At 41.6% G+C, this 20,011-nt stretch overlaps 1 protein-coding gene across 1 annotated transcript in view; it reads left to right on the top strand.

Annotated features, from left to right (window-relative positions):
* Positions 1–20,011, top strand: part of rps6kc1 (ribosomal protein S6 kinase polypeptide 1) — a 154,151-nt gene that overhangs the window by 112,249 nt on the left and 21,891 nt on the right. Inside the window, exons 11-13 of the mRNA XM_080200515.1 lie at positions 36–168; positions 7,032–8,774; positions 9,061–9,150. Of these exons, the coding sequence (XP_080056641.1) occupies positions 36–168; positions 7,032–8,774; positions 9,061–9,150 (1,966 nt within the window). The remainder of the gene's footprint in view (positions 1–35; positions 169–7,031; positions 8,775–9,060; positions 9,151–20,011) is intronic.

The raw sequence follows: 20,011 nt of genomic DNA on the forward strand, positions 1-20,011 counted from the left end.
CAGAGAGTACAACTGACCTTTCTGTTCTCTGTCAGAGTCTGAGGAAAAGCAGTGAGTGCAGCAGGAAAAGAAAGACCATCATTCCCCGCTGTGTGCCCAACATGGTGCAATTGAAGAAGCAAATCGTCTCTGAAGACTCCATCTTTCTTTTGCTGCAGTATGCAGAAGGTGTGTGTGCTTTTTTATTGTGTTAAATTTAACCAGATTTGTGAGCTCACTTTTAACTTGCTGTTCAGTTCAACAGATTCCTTCCAAGAAAAGAAAATTCCATAAGCATTTTGTGAGGAGTAAGATACATTATTGTCACATTCTTGCAACATATTCCATCAAGAGACGATATTGCTTTTGGTAGGGAGTCCTAGGTGAGATACTACAGTTCTGTGTTCTATGGGTGAAGTGTGTAACTTAGCATACAGGTTGTGGCAAGTAAGACAGATTTTTCAAATGTTTGCAGTTTGATCAATCTGCCCCTAATGCTGTGCAGATTGGGTCAATTGGAATTTTTAAGACCCGAGTTTGATAAATGTTTGAGAGTTATGGGTAGAGGGATGTAGAACAATGGCAGATAAATGGAGTTGAGTTAAGTTTATTTGTGCATCAGCCATGGCTAATAGAACGCTGGAACAGATTCAGAGGGCCTTCCAGTCCTATGTTCATTTATTTAATAAATCCCGTCCTTGAGCAACATTCAAATGATTTCAAGTCCTGGAAAAGCCTTACTGCCATGGGGAAAAATCATTAAACAATTCCTGTGACAATTTTTTGTTACATTCATTTTATGGGACAGCAGTGATGCTAGCTGGGCCAGCATTTATTGCTTGTCCCTAACTCCCCTCCATTTCAGAAGACATTTGAGAGTCAACCAAAGTGCTGTGGGTCTGGAGTCACATGTAGGTTGAACCAGGTAAGGACAGCAGATTTCCTTCCCGAAAGGACATTATTGAAGCAGATGGGTTTTTACAACAATCAACAATGGTTTCACAGTCATCATTTAACTTTTAATTCCAGACTTTTATTGAATTTAAATTTTTCACTATCTGCCTTGGCAGGATTTGAACCCGGATCCCCAGATCTTGCTCTAGATCTCTGGATTACTAGTCTAGTGACAATACCACTGCACCACTATCTCCCCTTAAATTTATGAATTGTCAGGGGCAGGAATTTTCACTCTGTATCCCAGCCAATACTGGCTGCCCCACAGCCATTTGACGCTCCTTTGAGCCTTAATTAGATAGCAAGAGGTCTTCTACCCTCATTTAGGAGGAGATCCCAGCTTAGAGACTGCCCGACACTCTGATTGTCTGGCACCCCTGTAGTCACAACAGCCCCAGGCTCAAGTGCTGGTGGACGCTGCTGCGACTACAGGCAATCCCTGAAGCAGAGATGCTAAAGAAAGCTGGTCTGTAGATAAATCTGGGGTACCGGTGGGTACTGGCTGGCAGGCTCCAGCAAGGGAGGTGGTGACAAGGATGTTGGGGCTGGGTTTGAGAGGTAGGTGTGGGAGGAGGAGGGATAAAGAGGCGGGGGGAGTGTGCGACCTTGTGGGGAATGCCTCTGATGGCAAAGGGAACCTCCAAAGGAGTTTTCACAATGATACCCCAAACCCCCGCCACATCATTACCATACCTTCAAACTCACTATTGGGAAATTATAAGAAAACTGCCCCAGTTCTTCTTAAAATAAAAGTAGTTTAATGGAACCAGGTTTCCTTTTACAGTTTTTCACAGCCAAGATGGCTTCCACCTGTGTACAAAGAACGCTCAACTGATTATTTGTTGATGCAGTCACCAAATAAACCTCATTAAAATGCAGTGAATTTCTGTCCAGATTAATCCCATAAGAAGCAAAGAAGTAGGATTTATTTTATATTTATATGTTAATGCTAGAGGACAAGAATATTTTGCATCTTCACCATTTCAGTTAGCGCAATGGCAAAGGTTTCATTCAAGCACAATTGCATCAGTCTCACTATACCATACCGAAAGCTCAACCAAGTCACAGAGTGATTTATTTCACACGAGTAAACACGTGCCTTATTCAAACAGAATGTCAAAAGAACAAAATACTCCCGGATGGGATCTTGAGCACTTGCTCTCTATCCACGACGTTGCCAGCGGGTCACAAGATTCTGTAAAACACGGAAATCACAAATCTCGCCTGCAAGATCGCCAATTCCAATTTTCGCCACCCCTCGTCCGCGACATCATCAGGTTCGATGACCCAAAATGGGTGAGAACCTGATTTACATTAAGATCCCCTTGCTAGATGTCTCCCTCTGCCATGAGTTTTTTTCCAACAGGTTCATCCAGATGTGAACCTATCGTGGGGGTCCAGCGGCACAAGTATCACTATAGCATTTGGGAGACGGGGTGTGGTGGGGCAGTAACCAGGCCATATGTCCTGACACAGGTTGCCATTGCCAACCTGGCCAGGAGGCAGTGCTGAGCTGGGACCTAGCGGAGCCACGGATACGCAGACTCATTTGTGGTGGGACAGAGCAGACACTGAGTGGTGGGGATAATTGTGGGGAAGTGACAGAAGGTAGAAGCGATACTGGCCATCAGCAATGATCAGGAAGGATGCTAGTGATTATTGGGGGGGTGGGGAGTGGGCGAAAGAAGGGGATATGCCAACGATTTTCAGGAGGGAGAGGAAAGGATACTGGCGGTGAAGAAGGGGGGTGGTATTTCAGCGATGATCTGGAGTGGAAAGGGGGGGGTGTGCCAGAGATGATTGGGAGGGGATGCTGGTGATGTTCGGTGGGGGTGGGGAGGAGGGGATGCTGGTGATAATCATGGAGAGGCTGTGCTGGAGAAGGTCACCAGTGCCTCCTTGCCGGATGGGTGGGGAAGGGGGGTGTGGTGGTGGTGGGGCGGGGGGGTGAGTGGTTGGGTGATTAACTTTGGTTCCTGTGAAGGGCACCTCAATCTGAGTGCCCACTACTTTTAAACTGGCTGTTAAAACGATGAGAGCTGGAGAGAACGTTGGTGAATGGAGCTGGAGAGTTCCACACCAGTTTTCCATCACAACTGACACACTGCCAAATTCTTGTAAGATTCTGCCCCCCCAAATTTGACAATGTGGAAAAATTGGACTAAAATCTTTTACCAAAGGATCTTTCTAGATGGTTGTGGTTTGCCTGCAATGATTGGGAGGAGGGGAGGTACGTCTGCAATCATCAGGGAGGCTTCCTGTGGAGACTTATCATTTTAGCTTTCTGCTCTTCTGAAAATGGCCTGCATCTGTGATTACATTGTTCATTTAATGCACACACTGGACACATTGGAACAGTGTAGCAAGTGCATTTTGATTACCCCTTCCCAAAGTGGGAAACCAGGATGTTATCCAAAGGACATGTCTGAAGTTTCGCATTCTATGGGTATTTGAACATAATATAAAATGTGCGTTATCATATCAATACTAATTTTCACAACTTGGATGCTGAGAAACATCATCACCTAATACCCCCCATGCCACCTCCTTGACCTCCCCCCCTCCACTCGCCCTCCTCGACCCTCCACTCCCCCCACTCCCCATCCTCCTGACTCACCACCTCCTGCAAAGAGACCCTGACCAGACCTCCAACACAGAACCATCAGTGAGCAGTTACAGTGGAAATCTTGCAGATCAACAGTATTGCATTTCTTTTGGGGGAGTGGGCGTGGGGGGGTGGGGGAAGGTTGCATTGGGTGCAATGGATGGTGTTTGACACCAAGTTGCACAATTTAGTACTGGTGTGGTACTGTACTTATATTGAGTTTAAGTGGTATATTTAACCTTTACAATCCAACACAAGCCATTTATGACCGATGCACGGGGTACAACTAAAATACTGAGTGGAATCTGATGCCGGAATTTTACTGCCTCGCCCACCTGAGGCTATTGGAGAATGCTATCCTGCAAGCCTCGGGCCACCCTGATTCTGGGGCGGGTGTGCCGGTAAAATTTCGGCTCGAGAGTCTAACTCTGCTCCCTGCAGCAGTGTCACAAATGACTCTGGAAAATCCATTGCTAATCTAGTTTTTAGTGCAGAGTGATTTCATCACCTTTTGTACTCCTCGTGTAGACATTGACCCTGAAAGGTATTTTTCTGAAGCTCTCTTACAGCCTTACATCTAAAACAGAAGGTAAATAAGAATCTCTTTATTGCTTTGCAGTATCTGGACCTGTTTTCACGCATGTGTCCTCCAATACAAGCATTTAGAAGTGTTTACATGTCGCATATTTGTATTAGGCAGTACTATTTCCTTGCTATATTATAGAATAAAATTATTCCTGAGTTCAACAACTTGCTAACTTATTGGTGGAGTACTGGAGTGCCATTCACGGAATGCAGTTTTGAATTCTGGTCTCATTTACCTTTCAGATACAAAAATATTCTTAAGCTGTATATTCCAAGCCTAGTCTGTAATGTACAAACGTGTTAGATAAAGCCCCTCATGGTAATAGAGTCCTTTTGTTAGTGGAGGAAAAACTAATGTTAAGTGCTGTCTTATACTGTAAAGCATTTTAGGCTGGGCCTTGTCACAGCAGCTCCATTAATTAGAACTTTTTTCTATTCCTTTTAGCTTAATGTTGTTTTGCACTGTAACTTGCTTCAAGCTCAAGTTTTAAGTTTATTTATTAGTGTCACAAGTACATGAAGTTACTGTGAAAATTCCCTAATCGCCACACTCAGGCGCTTGTTCGGATACACTGAGTGAGAATTTAACATGGCCAGTGCACCTAACCACCACGTCTTTCAAACTTTGGGAGGAAACTGGAGCACCCAGAGGAAACCCACGCAGACACTGAGAGAATGTGTAGACTCTGGACAGTGACCCAAGCCAGGAACTGAACCTGGGTCTCTGGTGCTGCAAGGCAGCAGTGCTAACCACTGTGCTACCATGAGCTGATAGTGAAGTGACAAAAAAAACAATGGGGCATCACAGTGATGTTACCTAGGACGTCACTGAAACATGGGACCAACAGTATTTCACCTTAAGCAATGGGATTTATGGTGGTCACAAAAAGAGAGGAATAATGGAGCAGGAGGGCAAATTACATGCAAACCAGGCGCGGAAAGAGAAATCAAGAGAGGGGGAGAAAAGATTTGATTGAGGGAGAGAGAAAAGTAAGGTAATTTTAAAAAATACCATTCTAAATACTTCAACAATATCCTACTCAAAGGATTAAATTGTTCAGGTTTTTGAGCCAGTGAAGTTGATTGGCATTGTATTAGAACAAAGAAGATTACTACACAGGAACAGGACCTTCGGCCTCCAAGCCTGCACCGACCATGCTGCCCAACTGAATTAAAACCTCTTACCCTTCCGGGGACTGTATCCCTGTATTGCAATCCTATTCATGTATTTGTCAAGACACCCCTTAAAAGTCACTATTGTAGCTCCTTCCACTACTTCCCCCAGCAGCGAGTTCCAGGCACCCACCACCCTCTGTGTGAAAAACATTAATAATAATCACATTGTTAAATAATTAAACTCTTAGTTTTCAGACTTGACTATGCAATTTGCCACAGTTTGGAAATCCAGAAAATTTGTGAAATAGGGAGATTAAGAGCTGGGCACTGTTTGTTGACAAACAGCGGAGTGATATGAATCAGCCAGCAAGTTCTGAAGATCTGTGCCTTGCACTGTTCTTCTGAATCCCCTAAACCCTGTAGCCGATTTGCACATTAATAATGGTGTGTGTTAACAAACCATCAGTTTTCCAGAAGGATCCAACCTATTGTCATTTGATACAGAACATCTTTAATAGTACCCAGTAAAAGCTCTTGCTCTAGTATATGCTGCTCTCCCAGGAGAATGTGGAGACAGGCTTTGAAGGAATAAATAGTAGTATATAAAAAAAAAATCAAAACCAACATCTCCTGTGATAAAAACTACCAAATATTATAAGCACTCTGCACATGAGGACCTGGACATTTGGAATGACATCTTTAGTTTTAGCAAAACCTTATTACAAAGGAACTGTTTGATATGCTGGAAGCTGTGATGTGCACTTGGGTTTAAAGTAGTAATTAAATCATTACAATTCAAGCACTTAGAGGAGTATTAAGTAAAGGCTGCCAGTTTGTACCTGCATTCCAATCTGGCACAGTAAACACAATCAATTGAACATGATAATAGCCCTACATGTTCATGTGGGCTGCCATTATTTGTGCAGATGCTCAGTATGGTTTTAGTACCTTAGTGAAGCAGATAATAATAGGCTTTACAGAACAAAATATTTTAGATACATTAACAAAATTAAAGTAAGCACGTTGCTTGCACTTATATTTCATATATAAATGATTTTGATTTGTGTAAAGGTGCATGCACCTGTGAATCTTTGAAACGTTTCTGAGAATCGGCTTTTTCAATAGATCGTAATGGATGTGAGGCCACAAAATATTTCCAAAAGGCTGACATTTTCAGGTCTATGGGAAAGGTGGACTGGGGGGGAGGGAGGGGGTGGGTTGACAGGAGGTGAATTGCTCCTTCAGGAGGGGGCCAGCAGAGACGCAACAGGCTGAATGGCCCCCTGTGCTGTAACCATCCTAAGATCCTTCCTCATTATTACAGGAGCATTTTAATGTTTTATATTGAAACATTCAGATTGATTCTTTCTGTAAAGATACAAGCTTATCCAATTGTAGATGTTAAATGTTTACTGAGCCTGTTAACTCGTGAGGCTGTCCATTTGTTGAGAAAGTTGACAGGACTGCAGTGAGATAAGAACTTATCTCCTGACCTCTCGTGAAGTTTCCTGTTACATATGCAGCTGCAGGAATCCCCAGCTTGCTTTTCACAATGATGTGATTTGGCCCAGAGGATAGGGCATGAAATGGCTTTCCTTCCAGTGATGAAACATTACAATGTTATAACTCTGCATTTCACCACATTATAGGTGAAGAACAAAATTAATATCTTGTTAATAACATGTAGGAAACTAAAGTAAGCATGTTACTCACTGAAAGCTAGTAAATCTGTAAAATAAGTTGTCTGAAGTTTTGTTTATTTTGCTAATTATTCTTTCTTTTACGAACCTAGGGGGTAAACTGTGGTCTTATGTAAGCAAATTTCTCCAGAAAAAGTCCGAAGAAAGTTTTGAATCTCATGACTTGGACAAGCATGGTCCCAAATCAGTCACTGTGTACGGTAGTTTTACCATGGACCAGTCAAGCACCGAAGGCATGAGCAGCAGTGTAGGCTCGGTGGGGAGTGACATTGGAAATATGCTTCAGGGCCTACCTTTGAAGAGTAACCCGACTTCGAGTTCACAGGATGATAGCAGTGCCCCAGATGAAGATACTCAGGACAATTCACAGGAATTATTAGATTCGCCATCATCAGGATCTGAAGCAGTTGAAGAAGAATGTACCAGTAGTTATCTTACATTGTGCCATGAGTACGAACAGGAGAAAAAAGAGCCTGATCATCTGACTTCAGAAACTTTTCCAACAGTTTGTGAAGATGTACCTGGAAGTTCCGCCGACCTGGGAGTGACCTCTCGGTCACATTCCCTTCTTAGTAATGACAGTCTCTGTTCCCCTGCTACAAGTCAAGAACTTCGGTTCTTCACAGAGGACATTAACACCGAGGCTTTTAGCCCAACAAAAACATCGGAGTCTCTAAATTTGTCCAAACATAGTCCAATGGAATTTTTCAGAATCGATAGCAAGGACAGTGCAAGTGAACTGGTAAGCCTCGACCCAGCAGAAAACGTACAAAATGCAAGAACAGAATCAGCACCAATCTTTAATCTGGTGTCTGAACTGGACAATAACGAGAGCTGCTTTGACATGAGTGACATTAAGCTGGAGTCAGTCATCTTTCTGGCCCCAGATACTTGCAGCAGAAGGTCCGCAAATGATTCTGTACCAGTGATCTCCTTTCAGGATGCAGCAGGTGGGGATACGAGCAGCTGTGAGGAGGGTAGGCCTGATCTATTAGTGAATTTGCCAGGTGTTTTAGGGGATGATGAGGCAGCTGGACTACTTTTATCTGATAAATGCAGTGTGACTAACGTTGATAATTCAGAGAATAGACAGTATGAGAAACCGGACGTTTTACTAATTAATTATAATGTTGATCATTGTGTGAATTCACAAGGAGCTCTGAAACTGATTCTGCCAAAGGAAGAGGACTCTTATGGTCCAGATGTAGATAGTATCTCAACACAGCAGTTACAACTTTCTCAGAATGGAAAGGAACAAGACCTGTACAAGCGAATTGATGCCAGTTTGCATGAAGCGAAAGAAAAAGAACTTAATTCCTTGTTTTCCATCACCCATGCTGCAAATATGCCATCATGTTTGACTGTTGAATCTGTTAGCACTTCAGACTTGGAACATATTCATAGAAATCTAAGTCCTGTTCCTCACTTGCATGAGCGAGTCAGCCCTTGTGGTACAGATTCAGGTGAAGATAGTTCAATTTATTCCCCAACTACAAAAGAAAAATATACAGATGGAAAAGATATTTCAGACGAAGAGCAGACACACAGAGAAGACACAGATAGCTATGATCAAGACAGTATCCTGCACTCTGAAGACGTAAATGAAAAGGCAACGACAGAAAGCCACATTGTCACAAAAACAGATGCAGATAAGCTGATATCACACATGTTTAAAGAGCTGGAAGAAAGTTTTGCGCAAGCTTCTAATGTTCACATTCCAGAGAGCTCTATTCAATATTGGGCAGCAGAGATAGCTGTAGCCCTTGATGCACTTCATCGAGAAGGAATCATATGCCATGATTTGAACCCAAACAACATCTTGCTGAATGACAAAGGTCAGGAACTTTTGCAAATGCATTTTTTCCCTAATATCTTTTGCTGTTGCTTACTTGCTTCCAATTAAGTGAGTAGGCGTTTTATCCTATAATTAGTATCTTCATTTCCTGTCTGAAGCCTCATTTCCAGTGCAGTGAATTCACCCACAGTAATAGCCTCTAGTGCTTAATGATGCCATTATTCTTAATGATACTGTTTTTTAGCTACAAAAGAATAATTACAGTTCACTTCTACAGAAAATGTAGGAAAAAATTGTTTTGATTTCTCATGTCATTTTGTTTTTAGGACACATTCAACTGACGTATTTTAGCAGATGGAGTGAGGTTGACGATTCCTATGACAGCAGTGCCATAGAGAAAATGTACTGCGCCCCAGGTTAGAACACTTAGTTGCATATAAAGTACTTTGTAAGCCTTCCCTTCAGTCTATTATGCAGCCCACATACCTTTCTTTATGTGTTGGTTCATTTGGTATGCAAAGCATTTCTTTGCAATTAAAAGTGTGACATGGGTAGAATTTATTATTTTTCCAAAAATCATTTGCTGCTTATTAAAATTTGTATTGAATTGGGATTTTATAATTTAAACAAAACTTTGGGTACTCGTAGCTTCCCTGAAAAGAAAATTTCAAGACTTGCAGGAATAAAATACTATGCTCTGTGTTTAAAATTAAGTTGCAGTGAACTCGGAAAATCAAAACAACCATTTTTCATTAATCTCTTCTGAGGCAGTAATATACGTTTCTCTTGTTGCCAAGAAGCTTTATCAATTCTTCCTGTACAGCTTAAGCCTAAATGAAGCTACTTTTATGATGAAAGAAGAGGCTAATCCTAAAATCTAGGGTAGTCCGTTGAGGTTGGTGGGGCAAGGAGGGAATGATTTTGGGGAGTTGCGTTGCACGGGAAATTGTGATATAGGGGGAGACTGTGAGCCATGACTTCAGCCATTTGGGTCTGAAGGGGATAGATTGGAAGGCAGTGGATGGATTGGAATGGGAAACAAGATTATTTTTGGGAAAGTTTGGATCAGTAAGTTACTCTTTAGGAGCAGTTTACTGGGAGAGTGAAGCAGGATCTTTCTCAACAGGTGTCATGGGGAAGGGTTACCTCCGGACTACTGTATATTTGGCTTGGAGGTGACACTTGACTTTTGGTTTAATGGTCCTTTAATCAGTCAGTCACGATGCTTTGTTTCCAATGCCACTTAAAAATGTTGAGACTAACAACTGGGGCTATTTCAACATTGGGTGATAGTTTAAAACCAGCAATATTGAAGCAATCACTGGTTATTTATCAGTCCTGATTTTAATTTTTATTGGCTTCAATACTAAACAAAATAATGAGATGTATGGATGGCTGATTTAGTGTTTTTATCCTACACTGTCATCTACAGGCAAAATGACCCCCGTTGTTTTTAATCTGTAATTGATGGGTGAGGTGGAAAGAGAAATTGACATTCAGGAATGCAGACGAACAATAAAAAATGCAGACTAATACACATTTTGGGATTCTTTCGATAGATAAAATATATGGAACCAAAACTAAAATTGAAGAGGGAGGACATATGGGACCTTAGATATAATAACAAAATAAGAAATGAGTTAAGAGATGAAGAAGAGAGAATCTTGGAAAATATAAATATCCTTGTTTAAAAAAAAGTTGTTGAATGCAAGTTGACATTTGAGAGGAGAGGATTGTGAGTTAATAGAAGATAAATGGAAATCAGTGTGGACACTTTACAAGCACTGGCTGTAGTGATTACGAAGGAGGATGTTGGAGAGGAGGTAAATCCTGAATTGATTAAATGTGAGATGAGAGATATTATTCAAAAGAAAATAGAGATGTTAATTAGTATAAAAGAGAAAAGTACCAGGACCTGACCCAAAAATGTTGAGGAAACGATGAACAAATAGTTATATTCCAGGCTTCAGTGAGTGTGGTGGGTTCTGGAAAACTGAAGAGTGACCAATTTAATGTCCAGTTTCAATCAATGAGTAGCTTAACATTTGTGGCAATGTGCTTTCTAATTTGTTTCATTTATGTGCAGAATGAATTTTACATGCATCAACAGTAAGACAATCTGTGGCTGTGTGCCACCAGTAGAAAGAGAAACTACATAAATATATATTTTTAAAAAGTTACTCTTGATTTGGATGAGGATGACACAGTAACAGGCTAGTCCACAAATGACTAGATTTACTGTATTCAGTTTTTAAATTCGCCATGGCGGAGTCTTGACCTTTCGGTTTTAAGTTCATAACCACTACACTAAAGTGCATCACAGAAGCATTTATTAAATTTTATATTGAGCTTTATTTTAGTTATTTGACAGCAAGAGAGATAAAAGTTGAATTGGCAGCAGTGGATCAAAACAAGACGAGGACTTATTGTTCCAGAAGTAGAAAGAGCTAAGTAGGCTTGGCTCTTGTGTTGATGGAAAATATAGAAATAGTAACTTTTATTGTTTCAGTTTATTGAGTTTTCTCTTTAGTTAAAATTGTTCTGAATAGTGAGGGAAATAGCTCAGTCATTTCCTGACATCAGCAAACATAATCAGGCAGAGGTGAAGTGTCTCCAGATTTGGAAAGAGATTGACTCTTGTAAAGGAGAATGAAGGCTGGAGAAACAGCGTCCCTGTAAATCAAATGAATTTTGAAGGGAGAAACTATATCAGGGTACTGGGGAAGAATACTTCTGGTGAAGTGAGCACAAAATCTCAGGAGGGAGAATGACAGTTGATAGTAAATAGTTGCACTTATTCCATTTACAGTTCTTTTAAAATTAAAAACTTATGAATTGTGAATTAGCCGGTTCACCATTTTTAAAGGAAACTGTTTATCATAATGCTTACAAAAGTGAATTGTGGAGATGTAGCATTTGGAACTGTGCACAGATTAAACTGTCCATGAGCTAATCTCGGGAAGTTTTGCAATTTGTTTGGAGATCTGGAGTAGGAATCCAAAACTCTTCTCAAACTCCTAGAAATATCCATTGTTATGATTCTTGGCCATGGGACAAGGGAGAAATCCAGTACAAGATCAATAATGTTTTATTTAATTTTGAGTGTCAAGATGTTTACTAAGTAGATATAGCCACAGGATTCTGAGTTTAGAATGAACAAAAATCAACTTTAAAGTTCAGAAAGGCAAAACAATTTACAGTATCTATCTTAAACTCTAAGTTTCAGGGTAAGTATGAGATACATGCAAATTAACAGGCAAACTGTGTTTGTAGGTACCACACTACACAATAGATGACAGCTGCAACCAAAGCAGATTCTATGGATCTCTCAACACATTGTGAGACAGCCAATCTCATGAGGGTTTCCTATCTCCATGTTTGAAGATCGACTGTTGGACTTCCCTTCAAAAGTTACTCCTACTTGGATTTCTTCAACACTGACCCACCTTGCAGGGTTTCAACCTCACCTTCCAAGATTCCTTTCCTCTGGATCTCTGAATACACTTAAGCTTCAGCTTCCAAGCACAGTTTCAGCTCTTTGGCTGTGCCAAGCAGAACATCATACCTCCAAAAGGGTGCCTTTGCCCCAATGGCCTGCCTTCGGCTGCCTTCTTGGATCTTTAGGACTTCTCTTTTGCTCGCTCCATTTGAAGTCTGCTCCCTGCAGCTCTTTCTTGAATTTGAAGCCTATTATTTTGCTCCTTTATTGAACCTCACTTACTGGGACCTATTCATGTCCCTTGTCTTCGTACCTTACCTGTACTATCTTTGGGGACCTCTCCCTGTCCCCCTTCCTGTTTGAGACCTACTGCCTGTTCCCCTCCCATGACTTGCTTCCTGGGATAGGACAAGATAATGGTGCTCTATCTCAGGTCATCTGACCTGCATTTTCACACCATTCTGTTTTTTCTGCGCAGGCGCGCAGGTCTGGTCCCTGACCTGAAGAATGTAAAAACCTCAAACTGCATATATGTGACAAGTTGCTGGCTGTCTCATGTGCAGGAGGCCCAAAGTTCGTCAAGAACCAAAGTTCCCCACCTACAAACTAAAGGTAAGTATTTGTGTTTCATCACACATTGTGTCAGTTGTCTTTGGGGTCAAGCTTCCTTCAGTAATTCCACAAAACCAGCTACAGCAGAATCATTAGATTAGTGGTATTACCCACCCCAAAACTTTGCTTATTCTTTCAACTCACCTCCTGCTTGCTGCCTTCCACCTACAGCTTGCGTCTCTCTCAACTTACTGCTACCTACTCCACCCCTCAAGCTCACTGCCTCCCTGTGGTTCGTGGCCTCCCTCTCCGGAACCTTCACTGTGAGTGTAGACTTGGGAGAGCGGCAGTGTGAGGAAGAGAACGAGAGGGACACTAAGCAGGAGGGTTGGGGTGAAAAGCAGTGAGTGGGAAGATTGGCAAACAGGCAAGAAGGAAGACGAGTGTTGACATAGCTTCATGATTTGACATGAATGGATTTTGAGTGATAATTTCAATTGATTAATCACGTCAGACCTGGCTCTCATCTGTTAATTTCAAGTCTTGGAGGAGTCTACCAGTTAATTGCTGAGTGACTAGAATGGCAGAAAACTTCATTTAACTATCTGCATGTCTGTAAAGTGCACAGCGCTTGATGGACTATTGTGTGGTTGCCGAAGGAACTCTGTGATACATAAAACTTTTTAATCTCTCTATTAAAGTTAAATTACTAAGTTACTGGATGAAGAGAAAGAAGAACAAACATATTTTAGCAAGGAAAGATATATATATATATATATAACAGATCTGAGATCCTTTGAGGAGTTGGCAGATATGGATGGATAGAGATGGTGTACATTGGTTTTCAGGAGTCTTTGTGAAGGAGTCCGTTGGAAAATGTTGGGCATGTAATTAAGTGAACAAATTAGATGAAAATCTTCTTAGAAAAGAAAAAACAAAAAAAGTCAAAGTCAGTTATGGTTAATGGAGTGTAAAATTTGGTATCTGATCTGGAGGGTACTGACCTGGTTGTGTAAGTTTCCATCCCAGTGGCTAATGTTAAAGCTAACTCTCCAAGGTTTACCTCACAAGAGGTTATTGCAGAAGGTCAGGGGACACGGAGTTGGGGGTAGGGTGTTAGCGTGGATAGAGGATTGGTTGTCAAATAGGAGGCAGAGAGTGGGGGTCAGTGGGTGCTATTTGGATTGGCGGTTGGTGACTAGTGGAGTGCCCCAGGGGTCGGTGCTGGGGCCTCAGCTATTTACCATTTATATAGATGATCTGGAGGAGGGAACCGAGTGTATGGTGTCGAAATTTGATGATGACACCAAGATTGGTGGAAAGGCAAATTGCGCGGGGGATGAGGAGAGTCTACAGAAGGATCTAGATAGGCTGGGTGAATGGGCCAGGAACTGGCAAATGGAATTTAATGTTGGCAAGTGCGAGGTGGTCCACTTTGGTAGGAATAATGGTAGGAAGGATTATTACTTACGTGGCGAAAAACTGCAGCAGGCGACGGTGCAGAGGGACCTCGGGGTCCTTGTGCATGAGTCGCAAAAACCCAGCCTGCAGGTGCAGCAGGTGGTCAGGAAGGCTAATGGGATGCTGGCGTTCATAGCGAGGGGGATTGAATATAAAAGTAGGGAGGTCTTGCTGCGGCTGTATAGGGCATTGGTGAGGCCGCAGCTGGAGTACTGTGTGCAGTTTTGGGCGCCGTACTTACGCAAGGATATTTTGGCCTTGGAGGGAGTGCAGAGGAGGTTTACTAGGCTGATGCCGGAGTTGAAGGGGTTGAGCTATGAGGAGAGGCTGAATAAACTAGGCTTGTACTCATTAGAGTTTAGAAGAATGAGGGGAGATCTCATTGAGACGTATAAGATGATGAATGGGATGGATAGGATAGAGGTGGAGAGACTCTTCCCGCTCAGAAAGAACAGTAGGACTAGGGGGCACAGCCTCAAGATAAAGGGGGGGCGGTTTAGAATGGAGTTGAGGAAGAACTTCTTCACTCAAAGGGTGGTGAATCTCTGGAATTCTCTGCCCGTTGAGGTGGTGGAGGCTGCCTCGCTAAATATTTTTAAGACGCGGGTCGATGGGTTTTTGATAAGAGAGGGGATTAAGGGTTATGGGGAGAGGGCGGGAATGTGGAACTGAGACACGACAGATCAGCCATGATCTTATTGAATGGCGGGGCAGGCTCGAAGGGCTAGATGGCCTACTCCTGCTCCTATTTCTTATGTTCTTAAATATAATGTATCCATTAAATTGAGATTCCACATATTTCTAGATCAATTTCAACTCGGTGCATCTCAAAAATCAGAAAAAAATAGCGAAGTTGGGGATAGAAGGAGAGCAACTTGAGGATTCGGCTCGAGTCGGTGAGCACACGTGGCTGTTTTCAGCCCAGGATGAAGAGGGCTGGTCCATGACTGGAAAGATTTGAATGGGGCAAGAAGCAGTTTTGCCTGAAAGGAGGGAATAGAAATGTTACCATTACAAAATACCAATACTGTTACAAATACCAAAAGTTGTGTTAATACCAATGAGGTCAGACATGCTGGAAATATATTAAGAGGGGGAAACCTGCCTTGGGGCACAGTAGTTAGCACTGCTGCCTCACAGCACCAGGGATCCGGGTTTGATTTCTGGCTTGGGTGGCTGTGTGGAGTTTGTACGTTCTCCCTATGTCTATGTCGGTTTACTTTGGGTGCTTCCGTTTCCTCCCACATTCTAAAAGATGTGCTGGTTAGGTGCATTGTTCGTGTCAATGTGCCGGAGTGTGGCGACTAGGGGAATTTCTAGGGGCTTTTTAATGTAAGCCTTACTTATGACTAATAAATAAATATTATTTTATTTTTATTTTAAACCCCCAATGAAAACTGGGAAAATGACTAGGACTCTGAGCAAAAGTTGCCCACTTTATTTTGTGAATTGCACTAGATTTTATTTTTAATACATCTAATCATAGATGCAACTTTAACTTTGGTACGCAATTGTCAGTGTTGTAGACAGAAATAAATGGAATATATGTTGGAGATGTGCAGTTCAGCAGAATTCACAGAAAAAATCAGCAAAGCTATATTTTTTGGGCATGCGGATTATTATTAGTGAGTTAAACTGCTCTAATATGTTTCAATCCATAATTTTGTTGTCTTTTATCTATATGTATCATTCCTATATTTATATCATGTGACCTCCAGCATGTGTAGTGTCTTACATTTTGTTATTTCATGGCATTAGGCTGAGATGAGGAAGATTTAAAAAAAATTAGAATAGAATTATAGAATGGTTATGTCACGAAGACCATTCAACCTGTCGCATCTGTGCTGGCCCTCTGCAAGAGCAGTTCACTTAACGCCACTTCCCTGCCCTTTCCCCTGTGAATGTTCTCTCCAGATGCTTATCCAATTCCTTTTCCAAGCTCCAGTTGCTTCTGCCTCCATCACACTTTTGGGCAGTGTGTTCCAGATCCTGACCACGAGCTGCATAAAAAGATATTTTCCTCGTGTTGCTGTTACTTCTTCTGCCAACCACCTTAAATTGGTGTCCTATAATTCTCGATTCTTCTACCAATGGGAACATAGAAAACAGGAGCAGCAGTAGACCAATAGACCCTTCCAGTATGTTGCACCATTCATTATGATCATGGCTGATCATCTAACTCAATAGCCTGATCCCGCCTCCCCCCTTCTCCTTTGAGCCCCTTCACTCCAAGAGCTGTATCTAATTCCGTCTTGAAAACATACAATATTTTGGCCTCAACTACTTTGTGGTAGCAAATTTCACAGGTGTACTGCTCTCCGGGTGCAGAAATTTCTCATCTCATTCCTAAAAAGCTCACCCTCTTCTCTGTCTACTTTCTCCAGACCCCTCATAATTTTGACCATCAAGTCTCTTCACCACCTTCTCGTCAAGCAGGACAACCCTATCTTTGCCAATCTATCCATGTAACTGGAATTCCTCATACCTGGAACCGTTCTTGTATATCTTTTCTGTACCTTATATTTTGAATTGGTAATGGGTTGAAAGGTTATGGGGAGAAGGCAGGAAAATGCGGATGAGGAGCATATCAGCCATGATCGAATGGTGGAGCAGACTTGTTGGGCCGAATGGCCTAATTCTGCTCCTATAGCTTATGAACTTATGAGTTTATGAACCTTCTCTTAAGTCTTCACATTCTTCCTAGATGTATTGCTTAGAATTGGACACAGTGCTTCATTTGAGGCTGAACCTGCGTTTTATAAAGGTTCATCACAACTTCATTGCTTTTGTACATACATTTCTTTTATTAAAGCCTGTGGTCCCGTAAACTTTTGTAACCTCTTTCTCAACCTGCCTTGCCACATTGAACAATTTTTGCACATATACATCTAAGTCTCTCTGTTCTTGCACTCTCTTCATTAGAATTGTGGTCTTTGTTTTCTATTGTCTGTCCACGTTCGTCCTACCAAAATTTTATGCTCATAAAAAACACTACTTTTCCTTAGGCCTTTTGTTATATTTAGAAGGACTCCATTTTCATCTGTTTAGATTTAGCATTAAAATAAAGCTCCTTCAAATTCTGAAACTAATTCTCCAGATTTAAGGTGTTGCATGCATTAATGCAATTTAATCTCTTCATTTTCTCATTGGTTCTTTGTGTTGATGTGTGAGATAAAATAAAACCTAGAAAACAGGATATTATTGTTCATCATTGCTGTCATAAACTGCCCAAATTCAGAAATGTTACAGGGTAAAAATGGCTTCTTTGACAATTCAGTTTTAATTTAGTTTTTATGTAGGTACTTTTGTCCTCTAGCTATCTGGAATGCACTCTAGTGAAACATTTTTAGCCCCAGTTGGGGTCAAGCACAGAGACAGATAGGCATGAAAATTTACACTGCTGGTTGATGAGCCAGTTTCCCAGCACCATTCTGCCCCATGCCATTTTCCCAGAGTTAAGATTGGGTGGGGTGTTAGAGCTACCTTCTGGCAAGTAGCAAACAGCCAACTGCTACTTAAAACAGGCCACATTTAAGGGGATAGGGTTGTGGGGGACACTGGCAGTGTGCCGGGTGATAGTGGTGAGGGAGGTTGGTGGCAGTGCTCCAAGCAGGCTTTGAAGCCCTCTTCACCTAGCTAGCTTTGGCTGCAGCCAGAGGAAGGTTTCCCTTCCACTGTGGTAGCCTAGCTACTGGTTCTATTTTGCACTGAACTAAGATAGAGAGACATCACCTCCATCTTGTGGCGTCCTCTCTTTCTGTTACCTATAAGGACAGCCCGGTGCTGCTTCCTCAGTGCTGGAAATTTCCTGTTGGCTTTGCAGCTTTGAGAGCCCACCAGCTGTCCTTAATTGTGCAGCAGGTCTGCCCGCTGGCCACTAATTGGTAATTTGGGGAGAATCACTGCTAATGACAGTTACTCCATATGTCAGGGTTCTGAACCCCATGGGAAAATCCTGACCCTAGTGCCCTAGTCTTTGCTGTAATGCTTTATTTGCTCCGTGTAACCAGTTACATTACTTTGCTGATTTTGATGCCTTCCCCCCCTTCCAATCGATTGTCACGAATTCTTTTGATTCCATTAAACCCTATCCTCACTTTGCCATTATTAATGTTAAAAGGTAACAAGGAATCTGCTCCAGCAGTAGGGAGGCCAAACAAAGTAAGAAGATAAGAAACAAACAATACATTGCAAAGTAACTCAGAAATACTCGCACTGACAGTTAATTTGGGTTGTATTAATTTACATGACTAATAGGCCAATTATTCATATTTAGTGTGGAGTATTTTGTTCAACTTGCAGGTGCTGCATGTTTTGAATTCCACTCGACAGTCCGACATGGTATCCGTTGCGATACTGAATGGTCAGAAGGTTAACAGCATTATTTTGTAGGAGCCACATCTCGTTCACCTGTGCACATGCAGGTGGATTGAAACTGATCCTGAGGATTTTTATGCTTTTTCTCTGACACCTGCTGAGGACAGCTAACGGGGGTCTTGCTGTCAAACATGACAAGTGTGTTAGCGTGCATCGGACTCAGCATATTTTTATGGCAAGAACTGTAATAATAGCAAGTGACCTGCAGGAGATGTCATGCACTGCTGATGAAATTCTGAGCAGCAGTGAATACAAATAGTGTCCCCTGACCAGAACAGTTGGCATGATGATCTTCAAGTAAATTATTGACTGGACAGAAGAAGTTACAGATTGACCCGAGATTAAATACTCAAGTGCAGAAGGCCATTACCTCCATGACTTGCCTTGTTAGGAATACTGAAACATCCCAGTGCAGTATTAATTCTGGTTGCTCCAAAACTATTTTTTTTTAGAAGTACTGAAATCCAGATCCAGAGAAATTTGAAGGAATGGTGTTCGTACTCATCTTGTAGAATTATGTCGTGAGTGTCAAAGCTTTTGTGTATTGAAAATAGTCAAAATGTTTGGAGAAATGTAAGAAGAATGCAAGAGACCTAACGCTGAATTTTTCTAAGATCAATTTTCTCTATCTCTGGATTCTGACACTAGCTTCTTGTTGTATGGAAGCTTCTAAATATGTTTTTTCTGCCCCTCCCCCTTTTAAATGATTTTTCAGATGACAGCACATCTCAGTGTCGAAGGTGACCTTGTACCCTTTTGTCCTGTACTCTGTACTATTAATAACTTGACAATGACCCATATTCACGTAACAAAAACCAGCAGATGTGTGTTATCATAAAATATGAGAATACATTGATATATTGCTCATTTCAGAGGCATCCATCCTCATAACTGGGCTCTTACCTGGTGAAGTGCTGATTAGCTACTGGATAAATATGTTTCATTTATAAATCATTATTTTGCAGACCTTTTTTCTTTAAAGAAACCGCTTTCATCTATATTTTTCCACAAGTTTAAAAAAACTTTTCACTCATCTCGGAGGTAGGATTCTGCTTTGCTTTTTTTAAATGGTTAATCAGAAGTTCAGCTCAGTTATCCTGTTTCTTTGCAGATCAGATGGAGTGGCAGGCAGGATACGGTTAGTGTCCTGCCTGGGAAAAGAAATCAGGTGGAAAGTAAGTAGAATTAACAGTACAGGCCCAACATGCAAAATGGCAGGTAGTAATCACTTTGCTTAAAATGAATGAAAAATATTCTTTGAAAATCAAATCGTAGAATTGAAGTATCAGTGATTCCACCACAAACCACAGGAACTGTGGCTTCCCACTCGTTGAGAGGCAAGAGTCATAAAGTAGTTTCACACATGATCCGAGCTTCAAACCATTTCATAAGGGTGAAAGGGGAATTCCTGATTGCTGTGTTGTTCTGTATACATTGAGTAAAATCAT

Source organism: Carcharhinus amblyrhynchos, chromosome 12 (assembly GCF_965287045.1).
Source record: "Carcharhinus amblyrhynchos chromosome 12, sCarAmb.v2.hapA, whole genome shotgun sequence".
NCBI lineage: Eukaryota > Metazoa > Chordata > Chondrichthyes > Carcharhiniformes > Carcharhinidae > Carcharhinus > Carcharhinus amblyrhynchos.